Source organism: Megalobrama amblycephala, linkage group LG16 (genome assembly GCF_018812025.1).
Source record: "Megalobrama amblycephala isolate DHTTF-2021 linkage group LG16, ASM1881202v1, whole genome shotgun sequence".
NCBI classification, from domain to species: Eukaryota; Metazoa; Chordata; class Actinopteri; order Cypriniformes; family Xenocyprididae; genus Megalobrama; species Megalobrama amblycephala.
This window is the reverse complement of record NC_063059.1, coordinates 16,931,232-16,954,612: the sequence shown is the minus strand read 5'-3', so window position 1 is coordinate 16,954,612 and position 23,381 is coordinate 16,931,232. Positions and strand designations below refer to the sequence as shown.

Sequence of the window (23,381 nt, the reverse complement as noted above, 5' to 3'; positions counted from 1 at the left end):
TTACGGGTGTTAAACGACATGAGGGTGAGTAGTTGAATTTTCAACTACTAGTGAACTAACCCTTTAAAATGGTGGGTTCATTATTATTCTTAATGAAAAACACTAGAAAAACACAACTAACCCTTAGCAGGTTCCCTATTAGCTTTGGGTTTAAATACAAAATATTGACAAATGTGTGCTTTTCCAGTCCACCAGGCTGCCTTCCATATTCAATTGAGGAAGAAAGTGTAACGCCTCTTGCAGCTTTTTTTGTAAGTTGAATATGGAAGGCGGTCTGGCGGAAGCTACATTGTTGTACTTTATAACTTGTTAAATATGGATAATTTTCTTGCACAAATGCATCACTTCTCTTCAGAAGGACTTTATTAACCCCCCCCCCCCCCCAACCTTAAGGTTGAGAGGTTAAAGAGCCCATTTCCATGTCTTCATGGTGTTTTGGTCCCTATATGACTCATCTTCCTCTTGCTGTTTAAGTCTATGGTCTTTTTGGCCATTTTTATTGTTTTATTGTCAATAATTGTCTAGAATGTTATGGAAGAGTTAAAGAGATTATGTATTGTGTGTTTTGTTTTTTTTGTTTTTTTGACAAATTGTGCTGTTCATGAGTGGGTTTGAGTGGGTAAAACTATAAATGAAATTGCGCTGTTTCACAATTCAGATGTCAGATTCACATGTGATTCCCCTGAGTCGCAGTCATTGATCGGAAAACTAGAGGAGTTTAAGACTGCTATATGATGATGTTTATATTGATTCAGAACTCATAGGAAACTTTTTTTTTTTTTTTTTTAAGTAAAACATTGAATTCGCAGCACATTGCCACCACCCCATATATATTAACATAACCGTTTTTCCTCTCCATTTTCTGGGAATCAGAGCCTTTTCGTCATGTCAGGAAATACTGTTTCCACTTTCTGCTGCAGATGTGGATGTGCATTTTCATCTATTTGCGTGTCAGTTATGTATAGCCACAAGGAAGTGATGGTAGTAAAAGCTTGTTTTTGCCTGGCTGAATGATGGCCACATTTACTCTAGATATATTAGCCTAGAATAAAACTGAGCCATGTGTAGCGCTGTGCTGGCGTTAGATGAGGTCACGATGAGGGCAGCAGGAAGTTCAGTATTTTAGATTTTATTCATGGAGCCCTCACATGTAGGGCCATTCAAATCAATACTGTGTATCTTTATTCAGCGCAGTGTTATCTATCATCCAAGGAACTAATTTTACGGAATAGGGGAATGTGTTTAGCTAAATACTGAGTTTTGAAGTATTCTGAATAGGCTGGCTTTCTCTAACAGCATCTTTCTTGCCGCCTTCAGGTAATCTTGGTGCAGGTAAACCCAGGAGAGGCCTTCACGATCCAGCGAGATGATGGTCAGTTTCAGTGTATCACAGGTAAGATTCAAAAAATTCCTCGTGTTGAGTAGGATTTCTGTGTAATTTAAGCCATAATTACATTAGTCTATGAACAGGCAGGTGGCTTTTCATTTTTACGAATCACAAGTTCAGATGATTGTAATTACCACTCTGGGACTTACCTTGTAATTGACGGTAGTTAAAGCGCTGATTAATTCCTTTAAGTTCTCCTAATTGATTTGAGAGATTTGAACACTCCTTGTTCCCAGCTAATTGAGGGTACCATTTTATTTTTATTTTTAAACAGTCGTAAAAAACGCTCAGTGTCCCAAAATGCCCCCTCTAAAGTGTAAAATATGCTGCAATTTACCTTTTTAATGTAGTGTTTAGATTTACTTGGAATGCAACTAAAATTTTAAATCATGGTAGAGTGAAACCAGGTATGCTTTTATAAAAAGACTTTATTAGGTCCCTGTTTACGACATTGGAAGCGATTTGGAGCATCAAAGCATTAATTTTAAGTGAGAGTTGTTGATTTGAGGCAACATGAGTAACAGAGACCAATGCAATAAGGATGAGTAGAATTTTATTTACAAGAGCAATGACGCAGAGTGCAACCAGTCAATCTAACATGATGCACTGCCCTATACCACTGGATTGCAGTTAAGCTTACGCGTACACTCCACAAGGTGCAAAACAATAAAGCATCAAGCTGATGCATGATTAATTGAAATAAAATCGAAATTGCAATATGGCTTAGTTTGATTTATTAAAGCGCAAAGGCTGTGATTTAAATTAATGTATGTGCTGCTTGTTTCAGAGTGAAGCGTGGCACTGTGTTCCATTACACAAAAAGCAGCTTGTGCATCATTTTTAGTTTCTCAGAGTGGCTCGGTTTTCAGTCTCAAGCTTGGTTAGCAGCTCATCTCTGCACATTAGAGCTGCACAATCAATCGTAAAAAGATTGCGATCTCGATTCAAACACCCACGCTATCTTATTTTATGAATGACTATGATTCGGCCTGTGTGTATTAAACATTTGACAAAATCATACCGGAACATTCAAATTTGTGTGTGTTCTGCCGCGCTGGGCCAAAGAGAGCAGTTTTGAACCACACAGTAGTTATTTCTGTTACAAATATTCAAATTATGACAAAAGTACTGAGATAAAAGATTTAAGTTAAAGGTCCCGTTCTTCGTGATCCCATGTTTCAAACTTTAGTTAGTGTGTAATGTTGTTGTTACAGTATAAATAAAATCTGTAAAATTTTAAAGCTCAAAGTTCAATGCCAAGCGAGATATTTTATTTAACAGAAGTCGCCTACATCGAACGGCCAGTTTGGACTACATCCCTCTACTTCCTTCTTTAATGACGTCACTAAAACAGTTTTTTGACTAACCTCCGCCCACAGGAATACACAAGAGTTGTGTTTGTAGAGTGTGTTTGTCGCCATGTCGTCGAAACGCTGTTATTTTCATCCCGCAGTCCAATCACCGGGTCTGATTCCGACTCAAATTGATAGGGTAAAATTAAAGACATGTTTACAATAACACTGAGGCGTGACCTTTCCAGGCAAGGAGCGCTAAGCTGCTGTCAAATCACAACACAGGAACCGCTGGCACAATCAAAACTCGTTACGTATTTCTGAAGGAGGGACTTCATAGAACAAGGAAGTCATCAGCCCGTTTTTATGACAGTGGAAACAGCGGTATACAGATAAGTAAATTATGTGAAAAATACTGTGTTTTTTTACACGCGAAATATGAATACATGTTGTATTGCACACTATAAACACAATCAAAGCTTCAAAAACCCACGAAAAACGCGACCTTTAAGATATAAACACTGATGTATATGATAGCGATCCAAATAACATAAAACACCTTTTGAAACTAACTTGGCGATAGCGTTTGTATCAATTACATCTTATTAAAGTGACTATTAAAAAATGTATTTGTCATTGAATCATTCATTCAAAAGATTTGTTCAAACCAATTATTCATCCAGTAATGAAACAAGTATTTATTAATGAGTCATTGAATTCATTCCAAACCATTTTTTAATAATCCATTCAAATTAATTAAACATTTTCCAGCAATTAGATTCCAGCACAAAATATTTTGTCAGAACCTTTAGTAAATTATCTTGTTTAGTTGTATATTCAGAATCGGTGAAGAATCGTGAACCAAAAAAATCGTGATTCTCATTTTATCCAGAATCGTGCAGCTCTACTGCACATACTCTAATTTTACTTATAACATGCATTTGGAAAACCAACAATCACCAACAGTTTTCCCAAAACCAAAATTAATTTATTAAAGGTCCCGTTCTTCGTGATCCCATGTTTCAAACTTTAGTTAGTGTGTATTGTTGTTGTTAGAGTATAAATAAAATCTGTAAAATTTTAAAGCTCAAAGTTCAATGCCAAGCGAGATATTTTATTTAACAGAAGTCGCCTACATCGAACGGCCAGTTTGGACTACATCCCTCTACTTCCTTCTTTAATGACGTCACTAAAACAGTTCTTTGACTAACCTCTTCCCACAGGAAAACGCAAGAGTTGCGTTTGTAGAGTGTGTTTGTCGCCATGTCGTCGAAACGCTGTTATTTTCATCCCGCAGTCCAATCACCGGGTCTGATTCCGGCTCAAATTGATAGGGTAAAATTAAAGACATGTTTACAATAACACTGAGCGCGTGCATCTCCACGTTATGGTAAGAGGCGTGACCTTTCCGGGCAAGATGCGCTAAACTGCTGTCGAATCACAACACAGGAACCGCTGGCACAATCAGAACTCGTTACGTATTTCTGAAGGAGGGACTTCATAGAACAAGGAAGTCATCAGCCCGTTTTTATGACAGTGGAAACAGCGGTATACAGATAAGTAAATTATGTGAAAAATACTGTGTTTTTTTTACACGCGAAACATGAACACATGTTATATTGCACACTATAAACACAATCAAAGCTTCAAAAAAATCACGAAAAACGGGACCTTTAAATAAATAAATTAATCACAATTTTTAACAGAAAATTTTGCAGTTAGATTTTTTTTCACCAAATCTTGCAAGCTTACATAAAGTAGTAAGTATTTTGAGTTAGTTTTTGCTGTAATTAGTCATGACAGTTAGTAACGTCAAATATTGATGTTTTGATTCTTTTGGTTTTTGTTTTTGTTGGTGTGATATAAAAACAATCAAGCATTAAATCAATTTTTCATGTGTGTTTTTTTTTTTTTTTTTTTTTTTTTTTTTTTTTTGTGCATTGTGCTGATTAGCTCTTTACCATCATTTCGCTTTCAGTTTGGACGGACAAGGAACTTGATGCAGGAAACATTGTTGTGTTCCTGGTTTGGTTGAGGTGCTGAAATACTGTCTGTTCTTCTCAAATATTTTAAATTTTACTAACCTACAGTGGAATTCCCTCACTGAACTCACTTTCCACACGACTGCATCATGACTCCTAGTCATACTCCAGTGCATCCTCATTCACTAAGAGAGGCATCCAGTGTTGGGTCTAATTGCCATATGTGTTGGATGCTCAGTCACAACAGTCAGCTAGTGTTTGGTGGGTCTCGGCGGGGTTGCAATGAGATGTCTTACACCCCCTCTCAGCTTGCGAAGAGCTCTTTTTGTCTACAGCCATTGTGTGGGACGGTGCGAAAACACTACGAACTGCCAACCACCCTGATTGGCAGTTTCTGCAATAGGAAGAAGTGGAGTGTGACTGTAATTGAAAGATTACTGTGCCTTGGGAAGCTATTGATTAGAAAAACAATAGCATCCAGCTCATTGTATGCGGTAAGCCTGATTGTTCCGTCCCTAGCTGGCCTGATTAGCTTGGCAAGGATTTGAACTTGTGATGCAGTAAGCTGCATTGAAATGAGATTGATGTTATCATCCGGCATTAGCGTTTGACTGAAAACCCAAATGGAAGTGGTAACCAATTTGTTCTGAAAACCGAAGGGTATCATTTTTTTTCTTTTACAGTAATGGCTAGCTCTTTGTTAGCTTGTCTCTTATCAAGAAGTGACCCTAAATGACACTATATCAGGTGATCACCCAGTCCATATGAAGATTACAACAGAAGTGCCACACCACTATGTTTGACATAAGTGGAAAGATAACTTAAGCTAAATTTGTTCCTTGTGGGCACTGCTACCCAGCACAATGTGACTGAAATAGAAACCCCTTAAAGTTGCTATGAAACTTTAAGCGACAGATCTTTTATTCCATATTGTGATGTACATCCGATTGCAATGGATTTTCAAAAAGACATATGTAATGCAAGGCCTTGGTTCTAGCCAAGAAGCATTTGTTGATTGGTGTTTGAGATGTGGGAGTTGTGAGCTTGCAGTCAATTTTGGAGCTGCGGTGTTTAAACAGACTATATAATTGGAGAAATCTGGCCTATGCCACCAAAGAAAAGGTGTTTCTCACCAGATGATCAAGTTATGACATTTTGATTAAAGCTTGAATATTCAAAACAAAGTCGTAGCTTGAATGACGCAGAGTTTGAGCACAGAATCTTGGGAGTTGTCATCTTAACCTCACAGCCGGTGGAAAAGAATCAGGATGGGACATGGGCAGAAATCATGTTCATGAATGAGATTATTAACGTTAATGTAGTATGAAGCAGAGCAGGGCCAAGTGATGTTGGAGCTGAGCGAGGCCGCTGGAGCAATTGATAATGAAAGACGAGCGCGACACACGTCTCAAGAGCAGTGAATCTTTTATTATTCCTCAGTCGCCACTTCTGCTTTTTCCGGTCAAGCGTATGAGGTAACAACAGCGCTGTTTATCATATTAGATGCATTTGATTGTTGAAGATTATGTTATAACATTACTCTGTGCGTTCGCTCGGCGACTTGTTGCACACTGCAGTAAGCTAGATTGATTTTAGAATATCACATTAATAAATGCTGGGTGGCTGCTGGGTGGCTTGTGTTGATAATGGCATGCAGTTAATTTTAAAACGTAATTGTATTATGGAGAAAATGCTGTATTACTTAGCTACTTGACAAAATAGTGTTTTTCTCTGAGGCATGGTACTCTCGGAAAATCAAGAACTAGATTTAATCAAGACTAAACGTGTTGAGCTATATAACAATAATTTGTATTCTGTCTATAAGTATAACTATAAACAGTTGTAATATATTAAAGCATCTTTGGTGTTTCCATGGTTTCTGCAAAATAAAACTGCACACCGAGGGTAACGCGGATATGACGCTATTGACAGGCGACGCCCGGACACGTCCCGTATCCTTGGTTAAAATCGTGATTTTTCTCATATATAACACTGGCCTAGTGGTTTTTGGAAGTTTTACTGCAAAAAATCTTACATATTGTGTTATGAGGTCAAAAACAAAGAAAAGTATACACTGAAGAATCGTTCACATTGCATTCTATAACATGCATTATGTTTTTCGTAAATTTTCATTTCATGGTGACTTCACAAGGATAGTCCACCCATAAATGAAAATTCAGTTGTCATTTGCTCACATTCATTTGCTTCCAAACTGGTCTCTTTTCCGAGCAGTAAATTGGGACTGAGATGTTGCTTCCAATCTGGTCTCTTTTCCGAGCAGTAAATTGGGACTGAGATGTTGCTTCCAAACTGGTCTCTTTTCCGAGCAGTAAATTGGGACTGAGATGTTGCTCATGTCTACTTCATAAACAATGTATCTGAGGTTTAAACACACCAATCTACATTAATTGTAATTGCACGGAAAGGTGCGAAAACTATATTAAAATTTCTTAAGTCATCGCAGAAGAAATGTTATCTCTGTAAAGCGCAGTGTCTTTTTGCTTTATTGAACTAAACATTACTTTTCAAAGAAGCAAAGTGTCACTGAAAAGCCATAGCAGTTATTTAGGCATTTTGAATGTGCATCTCAACACACTCTTCCTGTTGACACATGCTGAGGTCTTTGTGGGACAAAGAAGCCCTTGTCTTTCAAAAAGGGGGGGCAAGAGTTGCTAAAATTAGATGTGAGCTTCACCTCTCTCTGAGAGGAAGGAGTTGATGAGGAAGAGTAGCGTGAGGGCGAACGGGCTGCTCTGCACTGGTCTGTCACTGGGAGCTGTTGTCTGTCAGTGACGTGAATGGAGTGATGACTCACCGTTGCGGGAGCCGAGGGAAAAGCGTGTGTTTGTGTGCGTGTGTGTGTATGTGTTTGTGTTTAACCCCTAACCTTAGAGCGAGCCAGAGGTAATGCTAAAATCCACAGGATAAACCAGAGGGAACTGGTTTGTCCCTCTCTTCCTGATTTCTTTTTTGGTACAGATGGGCGTTTGTTCTATTTCTGAATTCATTCATGTGTTTTCAGTAGCTGGAAGTACGTGAATACCATATGCACACTGTGGAGCTTCATAACTGTCCGTTTAATATGAAGCAGCCAGGGAAGAGAGAACTTAATTTAAGGCATCCTAGACTGCCGGGGGTTGGCTATGTTTGAGGAGAATGACATCAGAGGGGGAAAACATAACATGGCCTTTTAACATCCTGGCATTAACGTTTCTTTGACATTTGCCACCCTAGATTGGTGGTCAGCCTGTAAATACGCTCGCGTTGATTTGCGTGCTTTTGTTTGTTTTTCATCTCTTTATTACTCATGTCTTGACTACATACAACAATCTTGTAATAGTTGTTTCCTTCACCTTTTTAATGGTATTTGCTAAGCAGCCAAATGTGGGCAAGTCTCAGACTGGCTTTCACAATTTGCTTGTTGAAGTACCATGTTTGATTGTATCTTGAAGAACAGATGTGCATCTGTGTGGCTGTTTGTTCAGATGTTCAGTAGGCTCATGCATACGGCTGTAGCACGTTTCAATGCACACGTGACATGTTCTCGCACTTTGTTTCAGGAAACTCTGAGTGGTTTGCCTTTTTATAAGTATAAATCTTCAAAATTTTGCATTGGAAGTGCATTAACTTAAGAGGTTTTGTGCAACCGGCTGCAGATTATGATGTTGGGTTGGACTCATTTGGCTTTTGCCAGTAAGCAATTTTCTAGCAACCCTTAGTGACAACAGATCAAGACCCTCCAACAACACTCAAACAACACTGTAGGGGTGCGTTGACTTCTTCTTCATCTTCTCAGCTCTTATCACGAGTACTCGCTCTTTCATTGACATTGTTTGCGATGGGCCACATCTGGCACTTGGTTTATTTCCACTCTGACATTCAGAAGTCTAAGTTCAGACAGTCACGGCCTGATCACATACTCCAGGTGACATCACACACTTTGCTGTTGACTCACCGTATACTTGTGCGTCACATTTTAATACTTTAGAAAAAAAAGTTGTTTGTGATGTTTTGGCTAATCAGAGTAGTCGTTGTAGAACCTGCTGTGTTGACGTCAGATACAGGGCAAATCAGCTCAGATTTTGGTTTGTAGAAGACTAAGCAAGATTCAGGCAATTTATATGTACAAGATGTTGACACTTCTCTATCAGTCAGCTGGTTTCTTTGAAAACATTTCCTCTCCAAACTCGCTCAACAACTATGAACCTACCTTTTTATGACTTTTTTGGGGGCGTGTTAATACCATGGTTTTTGCGATGGTAATGTCATGTTTTTTTTTTTGTTTTTTTTTGTTTTTTAAAGAATTCTTAGCTGTAGGATAAATAAAACTTTAAAATTAAAACCAAAAAGTTTAATACTTAAGTATGAGCATTAGTAATAGCAATGACTAATTGTCGTAATTCATAATTACGACAAAGTTAAGACACTGTATCTAAACGTGGTGAGTTATTACACAGTGTATCAATGTGATAATTTCAACTTTTTATCTTAAGTCATAATTATGTCATATGAAATAAAATATGAAATTGACAAAATTGGCATAATTATAGCTTTTTATCATAATTTAACTGACTTTTTGTCAGTTTCAAAATGTCGTAACAATTTTATTGAATAATTATGACTTAGTATCTCATAATTTCAATTATGCTATTACTTTGTCAAGTAAGATTTCAGTCATGGCTTTCTATTTCATAATTGTTACTTAGTATTAGTGTTGTAGTCAAGACCACCTAAACCAAGACCAAGTTGAGACCAAGACAAGACCAAGACCAAGAACAGACGAGCACTCCTCAAATTCATCCAAAAGATCCTCATTTACTGCCTGAAAAGTCTTATTTTTAATCAATAATTACCATTAGAATAATAAGACACTATGTAGAGCTGTTACCACTCAAAATCAGTAACAACAAAGTTCATCTTTACACTGCAGAGGTGGAACAGAAGCAATTACAAATGCATAAATAATGTTGAGATTAATGTTTTAAAAATAAAATAGTTTATTGAACATTTTGTAAAAAACGTTTGCAATTGTGTTCATATTTGTGAAAACAGAAAACTCTTTCTTGTGATGTTGCTTAATTGCTAATTATGTCATATGTTAAAATATAAATATCAAGATCTTATACAAGTACTTTTTTGCAATCATATCTTGAATTTTGTGGGCATTTGTATTAATTTTGTTGACATTTGACACAATCCCTTGTTGATTTCTGACCTGGCACAACAGTAACAAAATAAATGAAATTAGAAATAAGTTGATTACATTTGAAGCAGGAGGTTTTACTTCCAATCAAATTAATGTTAACAAAGAAATCAGACAATGCAACAGCAATTTAGTGATATCCCCGCAGTTTTTACTGGTCTTGAAATAAAATCCCGAGTCCTTTCAGTCTGAGACCAAGATAAGACTGAGACCAAATACAGACGAGACCAAGACCTTCAAAAAATGGTCTCAAGACCGGTCTTGAGTACTACAACACTACTTAGTATATCATTTTGTATCTCATTTAGTATCTCATACTGTAATTTGAAATTAGTCAACGTTATTTTTTTTGTATGTAGCAGAAATAGGCTTACATTATGTACCATGGTACAGCCTCGGTATTTTGTTCAAGGTTGTAAAGCCAACATTTTTTATTTATTTTTTTTAAACCAGACTATGTGGTAGAGCAGTTGTGTTTATGGTTCTGTCTGCTGTCTGATGTGTGCATTGGCACAGACAATGTTTTTTTTGTTTGTTTTTTTTGTTTTTTTTGTTTGTTTGTTTTTTTGTTGTTTGTTTAGTTTTTGGGGGGGGGATGCATTATAGTGCATTTATGTGTGTGTGGGTGGGAACATTCTTTGTGAGTGGACATTTCTGTGGGTGTATTTATAAGGAGTTACTCACCAAAGCAACTCTGATTGTGACTGAAGCCAGTGGTGAGCTCCAAGTACTGTGACCCGATCCATTCACCCATCCAGAGAAGCCTTTACTAATGTCACCACGTTTAGATACAAAGTGCAGCTTTAGTCCATCAGCATTGAACTGTCTGTAGAGCTCTTCTCTCTCCCACGAAACGGCAAAATCACTCATTTGAGACTAAACAGAATGATTGTTTGCCTATAGGTTAACATCAAAGAACATGTTAATCTTTGTTTCACCCTTATTTGAGACTAAACAAAATGATAGTTTACCTTCAGGTCGACATCAAAGAGCATGTTGGTCTGAACATGCTTTTCACACAGAAGGTAAAGCACTAGTGATACTTCCATATATAAATTACCTGAATTTTTTATTATTTGAAATGAAAGGGATCACAGAGTGATACCACACCTGAATCTATCACAGCAGAAAATTAGTATCCTGGAACAGCGCCCAATTAGAGTTAAATGGCCATTATAGAAAATATTTGACCACACAGTATACCGCAATTGACCGATCAGAATCAAGTATCCCAGAGAGCTGTGTAATAAATGTTTTCAAAAAAAACAGACAAACACTATGTTTGTTCACAATTAAATTAATGATATATGCTTATAATGAGGAGGACATGTGAAGCTATGAAACTTGCAGGATGTTTTAATGGTACAAAGACTTCATATATGTCAAATTTGATTTCTCATGACCCCTTTAATAATTATAAGGTGAAAAAAAATATATATACATGGATGAATTGTTCACAATAAGATAAATAACATGCATTTAGAAAATAGATGGGATCAGTTTTCATTGCATGCCATGCTTTTACATTTGGCTTAAACTCCTCCCCTCCACAATTGACTGTAAGCTCACATTAATTTTTCTCAAAATCTCATTAACAAACGATGGATAAAAAAAAAAAAAGTCCCAGCCCGTTTTCTTTATCTGTTTCACTCAGATTTATGTCACAATACAGAAGAAAATATCATCCACTACTACTTAAATTTTATTGTAATTTTAAACTATTATTGGTCATTATCAATAGATGATGTGCTCAGTGGGCCTCATTCATGAAACACAAGAACAAATTTTTGTATAAAATGCTTTTAAATCATTCATGCAGTAGATTGAATTAGACCGTTTACGTAACAATGAACATGAACATTTTGAAACGTTCTGCTTGGGGTTCATGAATGAACCTGATGCATTTGTATATGTGGGGTCTCTGCAGAAAGATGTCACAAAATATATTTATTATGAATTACCTCTCTTTCAGTTTCTCCCATACCTGCTTCATTCACTGCATCTGCAGTCCATAGATTTTGGAATGAATGAGTCGATGACTCATCCCACTTTGCAGAAGCCTTTAGGGATGGATGAAGAGAGAGAGAGAGAATGAGAGATGGTTTGGAGAAAGATCCAAGTGCTTTTTGGTTTATTTGATGATAATCCTTCAACAATTAGATGGGTGCAGGGTTCAACAAGCTTAATCAATACGCTTATTTATATCCCACATGCATGTACACCTCTGCATGCCATGTTGTCTTAGCATAACTCTTGGGGCTGGTAAACACAGATTCCATGCACTGATAAATCTGTGTGGGCTTTCGAACTTAGACAAGGGATTTATCATACCCCATTGAATAATGTCCAAGGAATGAAGACGAAAGCGTATTATCCCGTAAGCTTGACTTCCACTAGCCTTTCTTTCTCTATCGCTTTATTTTTTGAAGCATCACGAGAGGAGACAGTGGGAGGTTTGCCAAATCGAGTTTCTTCTGTTCCATAAACATCGCTGTGGTCTTTTCCTCCCTCTGTGCGTGTAGATGGACGTCACTCAGTCCGCCGGGGCGTGACGGGGTGCTTGTTACACGGCTGTGAAGGATGCAAATAAAATATTTAGCATAAAAAAGACTCTTTCTCCATACTGCACAGGAGGGGGTTGGTCATTAAATTAGTATAACCTGTACTTTGGTAATCCTTCTATCTGTTCATCGACCTGCATGTCACCTTCCCTGAATGCTGTCGGCCAACACTAGTGACTCTCTAATCCGCTAATGGAACGCTGTAGGACCCTCTCAACCGGTGACAAAGTGTTAAGAGGATAGAGCCTTCATTACACCTAAAGAAAGAAAGAAAATTAGTTACAACTAATCAGACAACAGATAATCAGCAATGCCAGTTTAGAGCTGGGGTTAACGTTTTGTAATTAGCAATTAGCCTAGACATGGGTTTGGTGGAACTGTGTTTGATTCGATTATTTCCGGGGCCAGTGTAATTAGACCCAGAGAGTGACAAGTTCCTAGTTTTTTTTTTTTTTTTTTTGGGTTGGATTAACTGCAACTAAGAGCAAAGACATTCCTGGATCCAGGAGCACAAAGTTAAATATATCCACTTGTACTGACAAAGCGACTTGAAGTCATTCATTTTCTAACTAGAGGTAAAGGTTTGAGGTGATGTGAGGGTTCATTTATAAAGTTGAGTTTTGTGTAGAACTTTATGAAACGATGACCGTGAAGCTCACGTGATCAGCTTCTTTATATGGTTAGATTTGAGAAGGTACACCTGCTTGCAATGGACAGTACAGAAACTGGACAACTTCCAGTATTGATTTCATAAGTTCCTCAAGCTTCAATCATCAATACTCATCTTTATTTAGGTTTGGCTATGTTTGCATGTGCTGCTCTTTCATTACCATGACAAAATGAAGACCACTGCATTGTCTTGAATTCACAATTGAAGGGCCGACTAACTGTTGTTGTATCTTAAGTTCAGAAACTAGAAGTGAAATGGAGAGCTACACTGGGACTGTCTGTCAGGATATTAGCTGAGGCTGAGATTATCGAGATGTCGACCATCTCAACTGACACATCTGTCCGGGTTATAGCTTAGTGATCCTGTTCATCTTATTGGATTTCAGTAGAGCATTTACTGAACATCCTGGATATCCAGAGTGAGCCGCAAAAGGTTTGTGTTTGCCGTCAGACCTAGTGAACAGATCTCGATGTTGTTGGCTTTCGTTGCCAGTCCACAAAATGTGTGTTTCAGAGCTGCTGACTGATAGTTTCTGTTTAAACTTGTCGGTTCTGGTTGTGTTTGTGTCTGAGAGAGCAAAGATTTAATGGCTGTTTATTCTCAGAACAGAACTGCCTGTTTGGAGTTATTCTTGGCTCGGTGCGTGTGTGTTTTTCTCGTCCTCTACGTGTTTGTTGATGTTTCCTCTGGAAGGCTGGCACTGGGGGTCCACGTCAGCAGAACAGCAGACCGCCCATGCTCTTCAGGATCTGAAATGAGAGAGAAAGAAATAGAAAGAGGGAGGGGGATGTGGCCTTTTGTGTCTGATCTCTGTCTGTGCTTGTGCGTCAGTCTGATGTAAAAGTGTGGGTGTCTTTTTTTGCCTACCTAGCCCATCCCCGTTTTTTCCACACCCAGCCCATACTCCTTTTGCCGTAACAGCCCATTCATCCTCTTACCTTTCTAGCCGCCCCTCTTTTTTGTACTTCATTCATTTGTTCATTCATGTGTTAATGCATGTTGTCATCTGTTGCCACAGACAGATGCAACATTAGCATCTTTCCACGCCCCCGCCAAACCATATCGTAAATCAGAAATCGATCATCTTAGTCAGGAGGGTCTCTGATGCACAATTGGATCAGGTTCCTCCCACGCTCAGGGCATTTTGCATCTGAGGTGACCTGATGCAGGGCTGTTAGTCTGAGTCATTAGTCATCAATTAGTCTGCTTGAGTCTCTCCTAAAACAGGCTTCAAAGCCAGCACAGCACTCCACATCAAAGTGAAGAGCTAATAGTCCTCTATGCTCTTTGTAGTACTACAAGGCTTATTATAAGACAGGCTAATGATTTTAATAGGATGCTTTATTGAGTAATGTTATGTATAAGTAGTAGTGTTGTTTTTTAAATATTAGCATTGGTTGACCAATGGTGTTTTAATAGTTAATGTTGGTATCTAGAGAACAGGGTGTTTGTACAGCTGAACCAGCCCAATCCATGGCATTGGCTCAACCAGAGACGTGAGTTTGAGGCGGGGCTGTTTGTTTGACCAACCTATGGGAACCAGAGTGTAATGCTGCCTTCGAAATGGGAGGGCGTTAATGTGCAATTTTTTTTTTTTTTTTTTTTTTTTATCTAGGAAACACGCATTTACGATAATTCTGAGAGCATGTGAAGGCGGCATTCAGAAAGTTCAGGAAGCCTGTCAGAAAGAATTTATTTTTGCAGTTCCTTTTTTGGCCACTAGTGGCACACTGTGCTTCTTTTGTTCCATTAGCTATAGATTCATTGTTTTGCCGATGCGAACAGAACACTGTGCTTCGTTACTGTGACGAATGAATGACTCAAGTTGATTTTTGAATCAAAATTGTAAAGCACAACCAGTGTTGTCTTGACGATTTGTGAATAAATTGCTCTTGAGAATCAAGTAGGGCTGGGAAAATAAATCGATCTTGATTTGTGGATCGATTCTGAGATTTTCCGAATGCTTTGCGATTCTCTCTCGAATCGATTCTGAGCTTAGTTTTTAACAGCATATGGAGCTCTAGACTAGTTTTAAACTGTATGCTTAAATGTTCACAAAGAGGATTGCTCGTGCGTTCGGCTGAGTCTGCCCCTGCATCCCAATGTGCGTACTCTCCACCCTAAATAGTATTGAATATTGCTAATGTCACATACTATTTAGGATGGATAGTATGCACATTGGGATGCAGGCTGAGAATGTACTTGGACCTCTTAATGCTTTTATGATGCAAGATTAATGTAAACGGCATACTGCAAACACCATTGTAATTCGCTTCAACCTTTTCGAACTTTATGAATGATTATTTTATAGAAGGTTCAAGTGGCGTGTGTAATTGGAAGCAAGCAGAGTATGGCTGTTTTTTAAAGCACACAGTGCCATCTGCTGTTAAAAACTAAGCTCAGAGAGAGAATCGCGACGCATTCTGGATAGATCCAGAATCATTTCTTGATTTATTGCAACCATTTATTGTCCCAGTCAAAAGGGTCCTGTTTTCCATGATGCAGCTGCTTTGCATAACTCTCAGAACACAGTTAATGTAAAATATAAAATGCGAGAGTTTCAATTCCAATCAAAAGATCCAGACATTTCTGTTTTGAACATCACCGACCTCGTACACACTCGTTTATACACGGAGACCCACTTTGACGCTGATTATAGAGCAGCGACGGCTTATGCACGCCGTAATTACTTCCAGCAAGCACTCGCTGATTATGTGAGTTAGTCTGTTCATGGAGTGAAAACAGCTGCGATCCGGGGAAGGGAGGATGTGAACTGTGAGCTAATACAAGAGTGACACATGATGTAGAAACAAGAACCATTAAACCACCACATGTTTGTGTGTTTGTGCGTCTGATATTCTTGCGATAAGTCAGAGATATTATATTTAAAAATAATTTGACTATAATCCAATGTTTGGTAGATCAGTTTTCTGATCCTCAGGTGGAACGCGAGGGTCCTCTGCTATTGGGAATGTTATGACGGGCCACTCCTGGTTCTGGCTAGATTAATAAGGTCTGTGTTTGGTCAGGTTGAGCAGAGCAGGTCAGCGTGTTCCTCCATTATGCTACATCCAGATGCTTAGTTTCTCTGGTGTGGCTTGTACAAATAATAGGGCTCCTGTTTCCATGAAAGACTACATTAGAGAAATTTGTGGAAAATATGTGACTTGAATAATGAATCTGAATGTTTATACTGAATGGCCATTTGTAGTCTTCCTGCTGTCGGACTACTTAAAAACAGAAGAGAAAAATATTGTTATAAATTTAAGAGAATTGAACTGTTCTTCAATGACAATGACAAATTAAAATCTATGGTATGAGGTATCAGGTAATATTTAAAACAAAGTGGAGAACATCATAACAGTGTTAATATTATCAGTGTTTTTTTTTTGTTTTTTGTTTTTTGTATTTTAAATTGGCATTCCCAAGATTAATTATTCTTCTACTGATATTAGATTTTCCTTTCCTATAGCTATTAAGGGTTACTTCACACAAAAATGAAATTTGTCATTAATTACTCACCTCATGTCGTTCCAAACCCGTAAGACCTTCTTTCATCTTCGGAACACAAATTAAGATATTTTTTATGAAACCCGAGAGGAATATGACTTGTCCGTAGACGGCAATTTAATCACCACTTTCAAGGTTCAGAAAGGTTGTAAAGACATCATTAAAATAGTCCATGTGACTACAGTGGTTTTCTACTTCAGAACGCCAGCTCATTATTGGCTGACGCTGTACACGAGCACCACACCGCATGCGTTGTGATGCAGATGCAGGAGCTGGCCAATACTGAGCCAATTCTGACGTAGAACCCAGAAGCACTGCACTGTTTACAACAAGAGAAGCAATTGTTGAATAAAGTTTGACTTCTGAAGGTGAACAAAGGTCTTATGGGTTTGGAACAACTTGAGGGTGAGTAATTAATGACAGAAATTTCTTTTTTGGGTGAACTAACACTTTAAATGGCATGGCATTAACAACACCGAGGTCAGGAGGGCCCAGGAAAAGCAAGAACCGATAAAATGTAAATGTGTACTTTGAATGCAATGTGAATGCAAGTCCATTTAAGATAAAAGCGTCTGCTAAATGCATAAATGTACACACTTTTTCTTTAAGAGTGCATGTTGGAGTCAGTTGCTACGTTCTATGTAGGAATTTTATTCCTAAATATAATTAATTTCTAAATATAATTGTATATTTGTATTAAAATACATTTAATTAATATTTAGAATGCTTAGATGGCTTTGCTTGTTTTGTTCAGTTTTTTTTATTTATTTATTTTTTTTGCTTAATAATGCTTTGTTTTTGCTTTTTTTTTTTTTATTAAATGGAACAAAATATATATTTTTTTAATTTGTTTTGTTTATATTTTGTTTTAATTCATCCATTAAAAAATTGTTTTTGCATGCAGAATGGTGTACTAGCAGGAGTTAACTTGACCATACCAGCCAAAACATTGACCCTTTAGTCTGTAGTTGTAGTGCCGAGGACTTTTACCTTTTACCTGTGACTGGTGACTCTAGCCTGGAGAGGTGGAGCTAGAAACCTTTGCACTAAAGAGAGGGAAGAGGACGAAAAGCAAATACAAGCCCTCACGCACATTCCTCTTCTTCGTGGATGACTGTTATTTTCTCTGTTGCTTTGCCCTTTTACCATGAGCGAAGGAACTACACCTGCACAGCAGGATGGAGGTCTGTGTTTACTTGTCTTTTTGTATTTGTGTGCGTGTTTGCTGTCCTTTGCATCATCCAGCTCTAACAAGCTCTCCGAGTCTTTTCTGAAAGTGAAAGTGTCGGATTGCAAAGGAAGGCATGAAAGAGCCAATCTGTAACAGGCTTTGCTGAGTCACAGTTTCTACCGAAACAAACACTCCAGTGCTAATACTTCCACGGACTCCGGCGTTTGTCAGTGTGTATTCTTTACCCAGCTAAGTAAATGTCAGGAATTATTTGCATTTATGTAGTAAATATGCTTATCAATGTAGGGCCGAAAACTGAACTCTTTTGATGTGAAAGTGAACTGCACATAATAGCTGTAATTATGACAGATTTTCCAACCTGCTTTGTATCTGAGTTTCACTTGAAAATTTAAATCCAATTAAAAATGTCATTTACTCACACAAGATTTGTTCATGCAGGTTCAGTATGGTTTTGAAAACACGTTTTCAACATTTTTCCTAGAATTTTCCTTATACCTTGAATACATGTGTACAAATTTTAATCATTATTTAAAAAAAAAAAAGAAACTATTAGGAAAATATTTTTTTCAAACGGAAAATAAATTTTTAATTTATAGTAGCACCACATGACCTGATTTCACCAATAAAAGTTTTTAAACATAAGGAATACTAACTACTACTAATATTAATAAAACTACTTCTCTGCATATTTTAATAGTAGTAATAATTATAATAGTAGTAGTTAGAGCTAGTTAAAGCTAGCTAGTTAAAAGATTGCGATCTTGATTTCACACGATCTTATTCCTAAATGCCAACGATTCAGCTTTGTCTAAATCTTTAACAAGTACAATCACAGTGAACATTCAGATCTGTGTTGGCGCTGATCCAGAGAGAGCAGTTGTCATGTATAGGTATGAAACAGCTTAAGTCTTTTTTTTTTTTTTTTTTTTTTTTTTAATCACACAGTATCATTATTTCTGTCTTACAATAATTCAGATTATAACAGAAGTACTGGGATAAAAGTTTATAGTTCGGATATAATCACTGATGCCCATGGTAGTGATCAAAATAGAATAAATCACCCTTTGAAAGTATTTTGACATTTCAAATAAAGTTTGTATCTGTTACATTGTTACACCAGAAGGTGGCAACGAGTGACTGTTAAAAAATGTATGTCATTGAATCATTCATTCAAGAGATTTGTTCAAAAACACTGATTCATCCAGTAATGAAACAAGTGAAATTGTTGTAAGTCATTGAATTATTCATTCACACCAATTTTTTTTTTATTATTATTTTTTTATTATATATATTTTTTTATAAATATTCACAATTGATTAAACATTTTTTAAAGAGACTGCAGCAATTAACATTTTGTCAGAACCTCTAGTAAACTACATGTTATTTTGTTCAGTTTTCTATTCAAGAATTGTGGGAGAAAAATGATCTCCATTTTAAACAGGCAACAACAAAAAATTGTGATTCTCATTTTGTCCAGAATTGTGCTAGTAGTAGTAGTAGTAGTAGTAGTAGTAGTAGTAGTAGTAGTAGTAGTAGTAGTAGTAGTAGTAGTAGTAGTAGTAGTAGTAGTAGTAGTAGTAGTAGCAACAGAAACAATGTCTGTATTATTATTATTATTATTATTATTATTATTAATAATAATAATAATAATAATAATAATAATAATAATAATAATAATAATATTGTCAATAATAATGTTTTGTTTTTGAAAAAAGTCTCTTAGGATCGCCATAGCATGGCATTTATTTGATCAAACATCAATAAAAACAATAATGTACCGAAATAATTAAACAATTATAACAATAATAAAAAATAGCTAAATAATTAAACAATTATAAAAATAATAACAATTTTCCTTCCATTCATTTTAAATTGTGATTTATTCCTGTGATGGCAAAGCTGAATTGTTTGAACATTGCTCATAATGTTTCCTCCACAGGTCCTGCTCAGGTTCCCATGATGTCCCCAAACGGTTCAGTGCCTCAAATCTATGTGCCTCCTGGATACGTTCAGCAGGTGAGTCATTACAGTACTACTTATTTTATGGTTTTTATAGGTTGAGTTTGTTATTTTGGTTTGGTGAAAAGGATGCAATTTTCAGTCAAATTTAAATCTCTATGGCCCTTTTCCAATCCTGTTGAGCTTCCTACCTAACAGTGTTTTCAGGCATCATAGGCGCTTTGGAAGGCTGTTCCAAACATTAGTCGGCAAAATAATGCTACCTTAGGAGGCTTTCACACTATAAGCGCAGTAGAATAGATTAAACAAAATCTCCAGAATATTATGTATTTCAACAAAGTATTGGCGTCACACCAGTACATTCTTCGATTTCGCTTGAAGTTTATCAGGGCCTTAACTTCTCTCTCTTTCCATGTAGATCATTGAGGAGAATGGAGTCAGGCGGGTGTTGGTCTTACCTCAGACGGAGTTTCATCCGGGGGGCCATTCTCCACTTCACCACCCGCCCCCTCCACCCCATGCCCACCTGCAGGCCTTCATCCCGCACCCGCACATCATGCACGCTCCCGCTCACCTGTACTCAGGCATGGCTGGAGGAACCGGAGATATGAACCCCCAGTACATCTCCCAGTACCACCCAGCACACACCACCATCTACTCAGAGCAGGGTCAGTACACACACAAGCACTTTTGCTTCAGTAGAAAATGAGGACAACATGCGGCGCCACTGCTGACTCTACAGCGCTTATATAGGACTATATATGCTTATATAGGACTTAATATAGGACTATATTTTAGCTGAGTTATGAACTCTGAGGGAAAAGCTGGAAGCTGGTTGATAATTTGTTGCCAGTAAATAGTCAAAACAACAAAAAAACAAAATCCTATTGGAAACATTGGGACTTACCAGGTGTGTGTGTATACATATGTGTGTGTGTGTGTATATATATATATATATATATATATATATATATATATATATATATATATATATATATATATATATATATATATATATATATATCTCTCAGTACAGTCCAAAAGTTTGGAACCACTAAGATTTTTAATGTTTTTAAAAGAAGTTTCGTCTGCTCACCAAGGCTACATTTATTTAATTAAAAATACAGTAAAAAACAGTAATATTGTGAAATATTATTACAATTTAACATAACTGTTTTCAAAAGAAAGTTCAAAAGAACAGCATTTATCTGAAATACAAAGCTTCTGTAGCATTATACACTACCGTTCAAAAGTTTGGGGTCAGTAAGAACTTTTATTTTTATTTTTTGGAAAGAAATTAAAGAAATGAATACTTTTATTCAGCAAGGATGCATTAAATCAATCAAAAGTGGCAGTAAAGACATTTATAATGTTACAAAAGATTAGATTTCAGATAAACACTGTTCTTTTGAACTTTCTATTCATCAAATAATCCTGAAAAAAATATTGTACACAAATATTTTGTACAATTGTACACATTAAATGTTTCTTGAGCAGCAGATCAGCATATTAGAATGATTTCTGAAGGATCATGTGACACTGAAGACTGGAGTAATGATGCTGAAAATTCAGCTTTGCCATCACAGGAATAAATTACTTTGTGAAATATATTCAAATAGTACACAGTTATTTTAAATTGTAATAATATTTCACAATATTACTGTTTTTTTACTGTATTTTTAATGAAATAAATGTAGCCTTGGTGAGCAGACGAAACTTCTTTTAAAAACATAACAAATCTTAGTGGTTCCAAATTTTTGTACTGTATGTGTATGTGTATATGTATGTATGTATATATGTATGTGTGTGTGTGTGTGTGTATATATATATATATATATATATATATATATATATATATATATATATATATATATATATATATATATATATATATATATATATATATTAAATAAAATATTAAATAATATAATAATTAAATATAAAATATAATAGCATAATATAAAATAAGTTTAAGTTACTAAAACTTAAATTAAAATTTAAATGTAAACTAAAAATCTAAAAATTAAAAATATTAATAAATACTATAATAGTATATAAAATATACTAAAATAATATTAGGCATAACAATCTACTATTGTTTTTACATAAATATATTAACTACAGACCCTAATTCCTTAAAGAAACTTTTTGCATTTCTAGGATAAAAGAAAACATTTAGTTAATTTTTAAATGGAGATGCCAAAGTAGGTTTATCATCTGTGCATTGGTTTTCAATAATTCAGTGTTCCATTGCATATTATTCTTTACATGTCTCTATTTTCCAATATCCTCAGATACTCACCCACCACACGGACGCGCGGCATTTTCTCACAGAGATGAAAGGGCTAGCAAAACCTATGAGCGCCTGCAAAAGAAACTGAAGGAGAGGCAAGGGGTGGGCGGAGGGGGTGGTGGAGGCTTGGCCCCCTCCAAAGACAGTCCCCCTCCATCCCCGCAGAAGAGCCGTGGAACACCACCCTCAGGAGGAGATCTGCAGAACGGGCTGGGGGGTAAGGGCGCAGAGGAGCAGGCACAGCCCAGCACTGCTGTCGCCGACCTGGGCAAAAGCCCAGGAAGAGAGGAGGCGGCAGAGTCTGGAGGTAGGGAGGGAGGTAGAATATAAGTTAGGGTTCCTAGAACCATTAGAATAAAGCAGTAAGGCACGGGATGCAGTTAAAGTGTGTCGTTTGGCACAATGTGAAGCAGATTTAACTGTGTTAACTCTATGAAAATGTTACTTGCTGCCTCTCGTAGCTTTTTACTGCTTTTATAGAACAATAGAATCAGCAATATGAGACATCAATAGCTATGTTTCCACCCACGTATTTTCAGATGCACTTTGGGATATTGCAATAAAAATATGCTGGATGGAGATGCCAAGATGCGCATAAATTCTAAAAATGCAAATAAGAAACGTATGCACGTAATTGAGCTGGATAATTGTTTTTTATCCAAAACACGTTAATCGAATAAATTCCTCAGTGCGCATCAAAAAAGTCATGTGATTTTGCACGATGGGACGCCATAACTACACTAACCAGGGGATCGATCTTGTTGCAGAGGATCTGAAATGTTGTTTTGATCATTCCGAAATGCCTGAACAAAGTCTGTCGTCAAAGTGGTTCGGTATAATTACGTCCCCGATCTGGCTTACATGACTGTGGTCCCAAACAGCAGACGTCTGCCTCCGAAAGCAAGATAACTTTATTGTGTTTCGTCCGCACGCTCCGAGGCACAAGTAAGTTATTATATACAAACATTATTAGGCTATGTACAGTGGCTTCTCCTACTTTTCTTTGTGAACTTTAGCGGCAGTTTATCAGGAAGTGATGATTTTGTTATCTTCGACTCACTGGATGGAAACGGTGCTTTATTCGCAAATGCTTAATGTGATATTCCAATTTTGTGCTTAAGTTAAATTCACAACTTTGGATGGAAACTTAGCTAATGGTAAAGAAATAATTACATTTATTTGTAGGAATCTAATGGAGTCCAAAAGACTGAGACCACAAGGTTTTTTTTGTTGTTTTTTGTTATTTGTTGTGTTTTGTTTGCGTTTTGTTTGTTTCTTTTTGGTTATGTTTTTGTTTTGTTTATGTTGTTTGGTTTGTCTTTTTACTTATTG

The 23,381-nt window shown here is 36.7% G+C and overlaps 1 protein-coding gene across 6 annotated transcripts in view; it reads left to right on the top strand.

The window, feature by feature from the left end:
• The window catches only part of fndc3a (fibronectin type III domain containing 3A), a 98,520-nt gene that overhangs the window by 35,950 nt on the left and 39,189 nt on the right, over positions 1-23,381 (top strand). For 4 of the 6 annotated variants that reach the window (XM_048162013.1, XM_048162014.1, XM_048162017.1 and 1 more), the window contains 4 exons: positions 1,318-1,393; positions 19,737-19,813; positions 20,175-20,424; positions 22,051-22,356. In XM_048162013.1, the coding sequence (XP_048017970.1) occupies positions 1,318-1,393; positions 19,737-19,813; positions 20,175-20,424; positions 22,051-22,356 (709 nt within the window). Of the gene's footprint in view, positions 1-1,317; positions 1,394-17,596; positions 17,790-19,736; positions 19,814-20,174; positions 20,425-22,050; positions 22,357-23,381 lie in introns of those variants that run through there. The other 2 variants (XM_048162016.1, XM_048162018.1) reach the window with 2 other exon arrangements.